Source organism: Ylistrum balloti, unplaced genomic scaffold (genome assembly GCF_031769215.1).
Source record: "Ylistrum balloti isolate Yb309-2 unplaced genomic scaffold, AGI_CSIRO_Ybal_v1 Utg371552, whole genome shotgun sequence".
In the NCBI taxonomy this organism is placed as follows: domain Eukaryota; kingdom Metazoa; phylum Mollusca; class Bivalvia; order Pectinida; family Pectinidae; genus Ylistrum; species Ylistrum balloti.
In genome coordinates, this window is record NW_026782798.1 from 248,133 (window position 1) to 261,717 (window position 13,585).

The 13,585-nt window shown below is 35.0% G+C and overlaps 1 protein-coding gene across 1 annotated transcript in view; it reads right to left on the minus strand.

The window, feature by feature from the left end:
• The window catches only part of LOC132562946 (kinesin-like protein KIF26B), a 264,719-nt gene that overhangs the window by 187,072 nt on the left and 64,062 nt on the right, over nt 1-13,585 (minus strand). Inside the window, exon 3 of the mRNA XM_060227723.1 lies at nt 6,979-7,110. Within this exon, the coding sequence (XP_060083706.1) occupies nt 6,979-7,092 (114 nt within the window). The 5' untranslated portion in view covers nt 7,093-7,110. The remainder of the gene's footprint in view (nt 1-6,978; nt 7,111-13,585) is intronic.

Genomic DNA, 13,585 nt, shown 5'->3' on the forward strand with positions numbered 1-13,585 from the left:
GGGTTTGACTGACAATGGAAATTAGAAATGATTGAAAGATGTTATTTTTTTTATTTGTCTCCCTTTTAGACTTTTAGATAATCCAAAAAGCATTACTAGAGGTGATTAAAGCACGTTTACAACAATGACAAACCTACAAAAAAAATGCTTGTCAGATTATTCAATTGGACACAAAAACTCAAAATTTATGCCAACATATCTTTTTCTTTTTTTGTCAATTTTCACCAAGACAAAGCACTAATATCATTAGAACATCTCTGGTGCTAAGCCAAATGTCATTTTCACTTCTTGGACAACGTCCAGACAATAAGATTAGGTTTATTCGCAAATTGCTCCCTAAGACTTGTCCTACAAGCACTCATCATACACTCAAAAACGAACTGATTACTGCCGTAATCGAACTTGATCATGGTTCAGTAAATCGCAAATGAACATCCATTGTAACGAGGGAATATGTACGGCTGTGATCGGAAATTCTCTCTCCGGTTAAACGACCCCAGAAAATCCCAACTGTGAAGGTCAAAGATTTTTGCCTTTAGTTTGCAATACGTAATACGATCAGATATTGACTTTAGAGCAGTAGAGAGCAGAAAACACAGATGTCAAACAGGAATATTTCACAGAAGATTTGAATGATAACGAAAATTAGATCCAAGCTAGAGTGAAAGTGCCAACAGATAACCAATCACATTATGATCTCAAGTCCAGGCGATAGTTGGAACTAATTTGCTGTTTATACATTTCAAAAAATAATATTACTTTAATGAGATTCTGAAATGATGTTTAAAACAGAAATTAATGACATGGATTTATAAATTTGTGTTTTTTTTACTGAAATGTATACTATCATTTTTCCTGTATTTTTCATCTAACACAAAACTATAGATATAGCAGGTTAATATAACATCTTACTGAATAATCTATCTTAAATTATTGAAAAAAAATGTAGCCATGAAATGGTCACAGAATTTATGAATCAACCTCTATATAAAGAGCAACTGCACATAAAGGCCACTTTTCTCTGCTCCACTGAGTTACATTCAAAGACAACTGTACACTAGGTTTCTCATTAATTTTTTGTAGAAAAACATGAAAATTATATCTTTTTTAACTAATTATGGGAGTTTAATAATTTTTACTTTTCAACCAACAGGATTTTTTGTGATGAAAATTCTCATCATTTTTTTTATTCATAGTTTATGTAACTTTCAGATAAAAGTGAAACACTGAATGAATCAAATGGAAAATTTTAGTTCCGTATCATACATATCTACATGTTGTACACAAAAAAAGTAGTTCACAAATGTAACAGTTTATGGGTTTGGATTAATTCCCCCTTCATTCTTGAAAATGAGAATCATATGTAATAATCCTACCTTCTAGATATAAGTGAACCTGAGGCCCTCCCAAACATCACAGGCAGGAAGAGTTGAAGGGACGTTTGAAGGACAGGTAGATAGTCAACACTTACCTTTGATGTCACACCTAAAGACAGGTAAAACTTGTTTGTTCCAGGTACATTATTAACAGGTAAACATTTTTTGATGCGTTATGATGAATGAGATATTAAAAACAGGACTTAGTCTACAAACATTAAATATCTCCACACTGCTACAACTCTGTGTATCAAATCACTTGTATTATAAAGTTATCTTTTTTAGATCCAAATCTTTAATAAAGATCTTGAGAAAATAAACACTTTAGCCTGCAGTTCCTAAGAAATTGGAATCTAAAGGGATTTAAAGAATTATCAAGATGAGATATACTTCATTTAAACACAGTTTAAGGGTCATATGATAGATATTGTATTGTGAATGGTACACTGTATATAGTGTATATAGATTACTAGTAATCCCTACTTACACAAAGTTTTAACCAGGATTAATACTTAAGAAGTCAATCACGGGAAACCCTGAAATAAATACACAGATGTCTCTCAAAAAAATATATGAAGGTGACAGAATTCTTTTTTCAATTTTATCAAATGATCTATTTTAGTCGATTGCAATTCGTAATTTATTTTTTTTATCAAAATCGATAATCTAATAGTGAATTTTATTTTAGTTTTATCAAATGACAATCTTTTTATTTCTAAATTGAATTGGAATTTTATGTAATAACACTATTCAATTGAACCAATCAGAGCTGAGGAAACAAATGAGATCAGTTTAATCTAATGATGCTTACAGAGTCAGAGAGATGACCTCTGACCATTGTGCTAGTGAATTTCTTCCAGCCTCTCTGTGGCGCTCCAAAGTACAGTATTTCAAATGCATATCACATGTGCTGTAAAAGGCACATAAGTAGGTTTCTACACTGTCATGAACAAAATTATTTGCCATTATTTTATAACCTTTTATAAAATGTTAAATGACATTTTAATAAAAATATGTAAATATCTATAAATATCAAATTTCAATAAACTTGTTCTCTTTAAATGTATTTCTGATATTTGAGGATCATGATAGAATTACTTAGACAGGAAGTTCATCAATTGTTTGGTCTATTGCAGTGTTACTTCCCCACATGCTTTTATCTATTTATACAGCTAGGCAGATTAGAATAATCAAAATCAAGTTGAAGGGAAATTGCGTAAACAATCAAACTTTGATTGGGTTAGGTTGATTGTTACATTACCATTTGTGTCAGATGTTCCCACACATGATTCCATTCAAATGTATATTATAAAAAAGTTTATCTTGGAAGAAAAATAAGGCAATTAATTGAAGGTCAAATCAATACTGGGTTCCAGATTTAGAAAATACTTTCCCTTGATATTGGTTTAAAAAGATTCCCATGCAAGTAACAAATTACACTATAAAACTACTCTGATGACACTAGATTGTTCCGAAAAAATATTCAGTTTTCTTCTGGAGTGCTCAAGGTGACTCTAAAATAACATTAAACTTTGAAGGATAAATAATACCACGGAAAGGAAATTCCGTTCAGATGCCAAGGACAAATGGATGAGACATTTCTACCTAGACAAAGCCGAAGGATGTTTGAAATTGACGTGACATTGCCCTAATCCATATATGGTAAATACAGTCCAACTCTTATCACTTCGAAATACAAAACATTCTTCTAGGATGCTCTAACTCAATTACCTATACATTCAGTTACGGAAATGAGAACTTGCAATGTTTGAACAAAGGCAGGTGGTATGTCATTTTGTACAAATCCTGATTTGTTTGGATGACAAAAAAATCCAGACAAGAAAATCAACACTGGCAGTATGTAAGTCTAACATAGAGGAAAGGCACAAATCAATGTCAACTTGATCGTCCTATTGTCGACATGTTGGAGCAACTCAATAGCATGAGTGACCTTCATATTCGATGGACACAAATATCCAATTATCTTTTTTTTCTCCAACACACGTTCTTGAAATTTTACGTCTTTTAAATTTTCAATTTAATTAGAGTCAGTTCTAACTGCTTTTAGCTTAAAATACACACCATGTAACCATGTAAAAGGGTTTAAGTTTTTGACTCTATAAATTCCCTTTTTTTTCAAATTTCCTCCCAGGTTTTTGGTAACCATATTTAGCTGACCCTATCAAAATGTGCATTTTAAATAGTATTGATATGTTTGTTAATATTCAATCCAGGTTGATGTCTCTTAATGATAAAACAGTAAGCCTAATTGAAATTTCCTGTACCCCGCATTGTAAAGATTTATCATAAATGGATATTTCTGTTATTTCAAGAAGCTACAAAGATGCATTAAAGCAACATCGTGTCTAGTGGTGAGGTTACGTAACAAAGATTAGCCATATCATCTACTCCGTATGATGTTTTGTTTGAGGAAATTGAACATTTGATCATGCCCAAGGATATACATGTATACAGAGATTGAGCTTCACCAAACAGATAAGTAGATCATATCTACCTCCGCATTACATATACTTTTATATATCATGAAAACTATCTGTATAAAATAATTTTGATTTTGTGTAACCAGGAATAAGTCTTTGTCTGGTATAAGCAAGTTATTCAATTTACTCGAGTTCAATTGACTTTATAAAATCCCCTGATACTTAATCAAATACATTGCTGTTCAGTGAAATGATATTACACATATCATCAATCTGTTCTGTAATAAGCCCACCTTCTGACTAAGTCCTGTGTTGACCCCCTCAGGCCTGGGCCTTACTGCAGGGTTTTGTTTCAATTTTTTTATTGGTTGCGTACTTAAAGAGCATCTCCTGCCCGTTTCACCATCTAGAACCTTTATATTCCACCTTTATAATATATAACTTGTCATAATAGTTTCTGTTTCATTTTCTCACCATTCTCCAAACCCTCTTCTTATGTCTGTACAATTGTGTGACCTCTGACATATTGACCCTACTTAACCTCTAACCAGTTCCCTCAACCTCTGTTAAAAAATTGATAATCTATCAGTACTAAATCTACATGACATACTTATAATATACTTTTAATTTTAAACATCACTGATCTGACAAACACTGTAGTGATTCAATCCCCATCCCCGGGGAATTCTTTATCACAGAAACCAACTATATCACATGATTACATCCTTACCCCATGGGATTGAATAATGATATTATTACATGCACTCAGTGACTCATACAAGTACACCACAATCCTATCCCCAACCCTCTGTGGCTTACATGGTCCCAGTGACCACCCACAACCTATCCCCACCCTAGGGAATATTAAACACTCAACCCTAATGTCATATCAGTGGTTTCTTTCCGACCCACCGGAAATACACATCCCTTAGGTCAATTCCTATCCCCAATTTCTCTCGCTATCTGCATACATATATATCAAATATTACTTTAGAAACAGTGAAGGATATATCATATTCTAGCACTGAAATTTTAAAAAGTAATTTCTGCTCTTCAAAATAGTTGTCAAAAGTTTTGATAAAACTGAACGTTAAAGAAATATCTTCACTACTTAGTAATCGTGGCCAGTATGAATAGAATAAGGACATACTTTTGAGTTTTGGATGATTCTGCTAATTCTCCATAATCACCGACAGTATTTCTTGTATTCATTTTTCACAATAACCTGAAGCTGATAACTGCTGGTGGACGCCACACATCAGCTCTGTGTGTAAGTAACAAGATCATTGGTGTAGAAACCACAGTCATCAACCATCTGTTCTGTCTACTGTCTGTCTTAGTAACGCAGGCGGCCCCTTAGAGACTGTTACTGTACATGTGGGAGTTATTCCCCTTGAAGCATAAAACGGGTCATTAATCACAAAATGTTCTGTTCAGAGCTTAATTTTGTATAATGAAAGTTTTGTTGATGGGAAATATTAGGCCCATAGGAAATCTTTGGGATTTTTAGGTTTTACCGTGGAATTAAAAAGAATATCGTCGATGTATTTCAACTAACAGATTCGGTGTGGAAACGTGCAAACTATAAACTCAACTGCATTTGAAGAGTTTATTTCTGGTAAGAAAGGCAAATGATCTTGCCAGTAAATCAAATTGAATATTGAACGATTTCATAGCCGAACAAATAAGCGTGGATCATTTGATCATTCAAATGGAAACCATGTACGTACATATAATCAGCGAGGAAACACATGTCCTTAATAGTCTTATACTGAAACTGTCGTGTCCCCATATCCCCGTTTCTGATTGACATTCATATTGTAACCTGTAGTCGTGTCTCTTTTTTCTAACTATGAGAGCGAGAGTGCGATATTCCCGCCGGTCACGTGGACGAAATAGCAAAAATCGGTGCTGATGCTCTTGTGTACGGCTGTGTTTATAAAGGTGCATAGAAAATTAGCTGAAATTCGATTTGAAAGTAAACTTATGTATGGTCCTCCCTTTAACTTAAGTCAGAGACATGTGTTATATATGTCTCTTCTTAAGTCAAATACATGTACTGATAATTTCTAAACCTTGATTAGCGAGAGTATCGAAATCACGAGCGCATTAATCCCTATATGATAAAAGATCTAAATTTTCAATAATAAATCAAAACCGAGCTAAGTCTGTCTTAATTAGGTGGTAATAAAATGTCGCCTGTTCAGATCAGCAACGACCAGTACGCCAAACACACTTTCTAAATCGACTAACGTCCATGGTCACTTTATCTTTTTATGTTAAATTTCAGTTTGGTCCTGAGTTGACTTTTATTAACAAGATATAAAAGACACGAAATTAGGTCAATAACGCCAAATAAGGTAATAAGCTGGGTCATACAGTTAACGATATTGGCTAACATTATACAAAAGGCACAGGGCAGTAAAGCCAAATAAGGTAGTAGTAAACTATATTATACAGTTGCTGCTTTCTTAAATGCCAAATTACAACATTATCATATAACTACATCATGTTTTCAGTTTAATAACAACCATTGCATACATGTTTTGTCGGAGCTGTAATTTCCTGTCATTGTGACGTCATAACTCCATGTCATCATATCACCAAAGAAGAAATATAAAGTGATAATATTGCCAATTTAGATGAATTAAAATCCAGTTTTAAGAATTTTGAAAAAGTTATTTGATAAACAGAATCTTAAATTCGTTTCTTATGAGATTTTAAAACTCGTCATTCTTGTTTTTACATTTTACCTTTCCAGAGGACCTGTAAATGTCAATTTCAAAGACTGGTTTCATAAACCTCATATGAAAATGAAACTCACGTATGATACTTAATTTCTGTAATTACAAACGGAAAAATGGAACTTGAATTTGTACTAAAACGTCGATATCGCATAACGTTGCAAGTATGGGTACAATTAGTTGATTAATTAGAAGTTTACACTGGGCAGGCGATGTTAGTATTATAAAAAATGTTGATCGAAATGTTCTTTGCAAACAAAATAACATTCGTTTAAGAAAAGTCCGTTTCATTATCACTCGGTGTACCGCTAGATAATTACCAGTACCGGTACATGTATACCGGAAGTCGACGGAGAAGTGTACTGTAAATAATAACATGTAATTTCTGAAATGTTTAAATTAATCAAAAGTTCTCACCTGTGAGGTGGTGATTGTCCCGTCGCTACATATGATTGGAGGAGGTGTGGCTTTCACAGGGGAATGACTGACAGGCACGGGGATGCACGACCGAGGTTTCCCTTTCTTTTCCATCTTGCATTTCCGGGAATCCTGCAAGAACAAGTAGATAAAACCATTTAATTTGGATTATGACTAAATCTAATTTTCCTTGAACGACTTTTACCGTATATTTAACCATTTATGAAACTTATAAGAGTACATTAAATCAAAATTTTGAGCTCCTCGACACAATTTCACTGTACTTTGCACATCGTCATTGTAGTATAGCATTAAAGACAGATGATAAGCACATCAACGAAAACGGTTGATAATGAAGTGCTTCACGTCTTCGCCTACAGGAAATATGTTCACCATGTTATCCGGAAATATACCGAAAGAACTAAAACAGAAAACGAAAGACAATCACGTGTCCGGTCAGTTGTCGATTCTCATGACCATTGCTTCAACCGGAAGTGGTCTACAACAGCGCTAGACGTTCACCGGAGTACGCGAGGCTATAATAGTATTACCTCAGTAACTTTGATCGATGAATGTTTTTTGTCCATCACTTTGATTAAAGAGTATTTTGGTTCGTCACTTGAGACTCCTAAATTTGATTTGAGAATATACTCCAAGGTAGACGACTACACATGTAGGCTAGTTAGTAAGGTTTTCGGCAGATGAAGAATTTTTCAAGCATCGCGTCCGAGGTCTAGACGATGCAGGCCGTTGACATAACGCTCCGGGTTTGTAGGACTTATCAGATTATACATAACACAGATGTTACGATTTGTATTCAGATGCACGTCTCGTGCTATATGCAGGTGAAACATTTTCAGGTAGACTGCTTTATAATACCCGGCGATAAAATCGAACGAAAGAGAAGTGTGACATTAAGCGGTATTAAATATAGTGAAAAAGAACCCTGGCACAAAACATCAGTGCATGAAAAAGGTAAATTGACTTTGCAATCTTTGTCATCTAGACTGATACTTAGAAATTTCAGAAAAGCGGTGACGCGACCAGTCTCAAACTGCAATACGACACTGATGAAATCAGTGAGTATGTTATATATACAATTTTACGATTTCCAGACTCCTAGCACGAAAATATGTGTAGGAGCGAATTAGATTTGTAATACTGCGGTAGGTAAGATAACATCTTGATGACCTTTTTAATATTGATCACTATGAGTTGAAGTAAGACTGAGGAATAAAGAGAACAGTAGAAAGGAGAAAAACTGACATGTATGTACGGTATAACATTCACCAGTTTGCTATTAATATAATTTGAGAATCTTTAAGACAAATAGCAAGTGAAAACTGTACTCGCGAGCTTTCGAAAAAGTCTGTTTCCCTTATCAAAAAGGAATGCAAATTATTACGTCTTGACCACAATTCACTATTTGGCGAATGGATGAAAGTGTAAAGTCCGCTGTAAAATTGTCACCATGCATTTTGTTTGCAGGCGGTGGTCCGAGGCTCGGTTGATGTTCCATCCAAGCCGCCTGTCATTCGATGTATGGTTATGAAAAGTAGTGAAACAAAACAGTAATAAAACGTTTCCGGTACCGCATGTGGCATTCGTCACGGTGACGTTTTTATTTGAAGCCAGGACAGTATGCATCATATCCTACGTAAACAAAATACCGATGGATCATTAGTTATTTCGCTATCTTCCCTTTTTGACATATTTTGATTTCAGTTTGCTTAGAAATGCTATATACGCTGATACCTTTGTGAATATTTGTTTGGTCAAAGTTAAACATTGGTTGCGTATGTATTTCATGAACGCTTCCGGTGATAGCGACAGGGTCTTATTTCACTTTCAATGTATTCTCCCAATTTTCTGGATCAATTTACAGGAAAACTTTGTAACACTACAAGTGAAACTTATATACACGTTCCTTTGCTGAAACTATCACGATTGAAATGTCAATTTCAGTCCGATCGTAACAATTGTAATCTACATCCTGATGTGAAATTAATGTTCAAAGTTGATCTGTTAGTCAATGTGTTGTGGTCATACTCTAATCCTCTGTTGTCAGGTTAGTTTATAAAGCTACATAACCTGACTAGCACCGATTGCCTTAAGTTCAATAATATCAACGTTCCTTCCTTCGCCTAAAAGGATGGAACGCAATTTCATGAATTGATTGTCATCTGTCAAAGATGATAGATTAGAAAACACAAATTGAGTTGAGAGTTACTACAGATGAATCCGTCGGACAATTAATCTTGGGAGTTTATATCAAGACACTCTGAGCTACAAGCAGATTAATGAAGTCTCTGTCAACAGTAAGATAGTATTTGTATTTGATAATGTGATATTAAAAGAAGCAAGTTATTCAAGCATGGCAAAGTTGTGTTTTTTAAACGTAGACACTCACTGTAGGGGGAACATGCATGTGTCCCGATATTCTTCAATTATAGTTTTTTTTTCTGTCTAGTCTCCATTTTTATTTGTTAGCTTTAGTCACCAGTGTGTTAGTCAATACTGATATATAAGAATAAAAAAAAAAAAAAAAAAGTGAAGACGCAGCACTTTTTCCTCTAAAGTACACTAAAATCCCATTCCATCACAGTATTGCACTATTGGTATACCTTCGTATGAAGCAGTTCAGCGAAAAAGGCTTCAGGGAAGATTCAAATTGCGTGGGATAAGGTCGAGAAAATGGTCTCTATGAGGTTTTCTTGAAATATATTGCACTAGCGACCATCACATCACGGCTCGCCCTTGTTACAGCGTCTCATTGTGGTATAGGAGAGCCAGACAAACAGGGGTTTGGGATGTTGACCTTACTAAAAGCATCTCCATTTCGATCCTATTGACCATGTAGGCGCGAGGTTATTACGGCGTCAATATTACACGAGGTAACGTACATGTATACTGCAAGCATATTAATTTTTGTGGCCATGTATTGTTTCCGCATTGTAGAACAATTTGTCGTTCATTTTTTTCCAAGCGGTTAAGTATCACACTAAATGATTTGAGTAGTTGGATGTTGACAATACCATATTATTTGTAACTACTATTCAGCACTTACTCGGAAACACGAAAATAAAGAACCACAAATAAGGATCACAATGTCATAATTACCTGGATGTAACGCAAATCATTGGATGAAATATATCTTCGCGACCTTACCAAACATTGTCCACGACATGAATGACTACGAAAAAAAATTAGGTGTCAAGGCTGACGGCATTGATGCAACATTCGATAAGCTTGTCAAATTTGAGTGGTGAAAATATCTTCACGGCATACATGTACCTGATAATTAGGTAAGTGTAAATGTTGTTTTTTATTCGATGGAACAAATTTTCACGGATTTTCTCAAAAGCTTGATGTAAAGGAGGTGGATATTCTGTGGTATTATAAAATCGACTACCGTTTTTGTTATTCTTTATTTTCAGGGTATATGTTTCTATTTTTAGCGGTTACATTCAGAAACATAGAACCATCATTCGTTATGGTATAGCAAGCTCCAGAGCTGAAGAGAAAATTCAACCTTCAAGGAGAAATGGTATGTTAAAACGCGAAAGAAGTCTCACAAACGTTAAGAAGAAACCCTATACTAGGTAAACATACAAGATTGCTATCAACTAAAATACAATCCCGATTACGAGCTATTGAAAATAATGACAAGATAAATTCTAACGCAAATTAAGATTGCTTCTACAAACCACCTATAAATATGCATCATTGCTTTTGGTATAATATCTAAGATAACAGTATACCGATTCTAGCTTCGTTATACATTGTAGCAAGTAAGTCAGTCTGACAAAGGAGGATTGTATCTCTATGAGAATGCACACAGCTAGATCGTTTCGTCAGATCGTTTGTTCGAGTGAGACCGAATACTTGGTTTGATTCGGGATCGTAAAACCAACGTTAGGCTATAAAATGTGTGATTTGCTATATTCTCTCGAAAGTTCAGGAATCAAGCGTAGTGTAGACGTAAGTAAATTAGTGAGAGATATCGAGATAGCATTGATTCTGCGTGCAACGCTTCATGGCAGGCACGGAACTACCTTGCCTCCGCGTGTATGTCGCACCGTAGCGTGATCTACAGTAAAGCTTGAGTAGAGGACAGACATTATAAATAAGCATAGTATAGAATTTTTCCTGTGACGGTAAGTAACATTGTAGAATATATAGCATGTTGTTATGGTTCGGGTCAGACATTTTATTTATAGTTCATGATTAAAGTATTGTGACTTTCCAGCCAAGTGTCCGAATGGCACAGAATCAAAGGAAGAAAAGAGAGACATCCGATTGTTGCTCGATCTATTGGCCTGACTCACAAGGGTGTCCGAATATCAAGAGATCATACGATCAAGCAAGAGGTATCCGAATGTTACTCAGCCTCACTCATGTCAGGCTGCAGGCAGTGCTCGACTAGCATGACTCAACATCAAAGCATTGGCGATAATTATTTGAGACAGTTCCGAATGACGACAAACTTCCGGAAACACATAACGGGAGTGATACTGTAATACACTGCTTTGAGACGTTCGAACGAGGTGCTGTAAAGATTTACCAATAGATTTGGAAATGTCAAGCGATCTATAATTAACAAAGGCTTTAGATAGAATAGGAAAGACAGATACACTTATCTTAAACTGTTGTCAAGCGTACGTACCGGTCGGGATTTATTAACAACAGCACATTTTATTGAAGATGAAAAAGAAAACCATGACAGACACTTCAGAAGAAGCCATCCAAGTCAGCATGCCTCACAACTTCAATCCGATATATTAAGCTTCAAATCCAGATAGACGAGATCTTAAAGTGCTAAGCTTATTTCAATCTTGGATGCCGTTCATATAGTCCCGGTCGAATCCTAATTCCAATCCGAAATTGCCCTCACATTCGTAAAATGTTCTACTCTAGTTTAGATATGGCTTCCTCGGCATTTCAATACAGGCAATGACATTTTAATGAGCTCACGCACATAGTGAACGACGCGCACAACTATTACGTGTGCACAGACGTCCTCAGAGCTGCTCACTTAGACTGGTTTATTTCAGCTTTGTGCATCTCCATCAGTTCATCAGCTGTAATTTCTTGAGTAAAGATATGGGACGTCAAATAATTGTTAATTTGTTAGTTGTTTTGGTGACACGTAATCACGAGTAAAATATTTTACGGATACTGAACAGAAGGATGATTTCAAAGTGTGGTCCCACAAACCGATAGACAAAGATGTGAATTATTATTAAAAGAAGTAAAACTTATGTTCCTGTATTTCTACATATCGCTCAGAATGACACAATCAAATTAACATAACAAGAAACGGCTGATGACCAAAGCTTAAAAAAGATGGAAAGTCATTTTTTTCTACATTTTAAAGTGCTGTCACTCTGAAATGTTTTAAAGTATACATGCCAACATGACGTTCCATCTTATCATTTTGATAATAGTCTAATAAAAGACATCTAAAGAGACAACAATGGTAAGTGAAAAAGAAAATAGAGGTCACGTGAACTGTAATGAATCAGAAGAATCAACAGATGATGTTTTCGTCTCTCCGATTTGCTAATTAAGAGACCACTGCACTAAATACTTCTCTGTCAGCCTTGATGTAATTTTAATTTTATTGAACTCCCTCGGTTCTAAAGCGACATAACTTTGAAGTGAGCGTTCTGTGTGAACCTATGTAACGATCCTAATGACAAATTAACGCACTTAAAACAATACCAATCAAGATTTGAAAATGCGGGCGTCTGTTACATAAGAAGTGTTATATAAATGTGTGTGTGCGTGTGTGTTAAACGATTCTGTACGGCTTGGCAGGACACTAGTCTTAAAGGTCAACGAACTGTCGGTTCATCTGGTAAGCAGTTTACCGAAGTCGCAAACTAGATAACTTCACTGTTCATGTTCTTTCTTCTTTTTTGCAATGTATTGTGCTAACCAGGCAATCTGATTTGATGTCGTACGCAATAGTTGTTATTGCTTTGTCGGTGATATTGAAGTTTTAAAAAACATACTCTATCCATAATACTGTCTTATGTACGTCGTTAAGTTGATAATGGTGATTAATTATTTCATACGTTTTCTTTGTTCTGCTTTCTATCTGTCTTATCTTTACCTATATCTACCACTTAAGTGTCTTACGGCTTTGATAGACGTCGGTGTTATTGAAGAATTATGGGCCGTATTACATGTTTATTGTAGTATACTGCTGTCTATTGCATGTCATTGGTTACCATAGTTATTGGTAAATTTCTTCTTCAATGTATATTTTTGCATTGTTTTCTTCCCAACGCACACCATTGCAATGTCCTGATGACATTTTTATATGATTGGTCGATATTTCTCAAGGTTAGCCTACCTAACATGTATAATGCACTCTACAACATTACTTACAATAATTATCGTCTACATGTTTCTTCTTTGAATATTTTATGACTTGTTATTACATTTATCAATACTCTGAGTAACCGTTTCCACAAACTCATGGCACTTTTCAGTTTGCTTGTAAGGTGACACCGAAGGTAAGCGAAACGTTATAATGCAGTCAATTGCAGATTATTACTTACTATGCTTATCGCTTAGTTTCGCCTTCTTCATATACTTT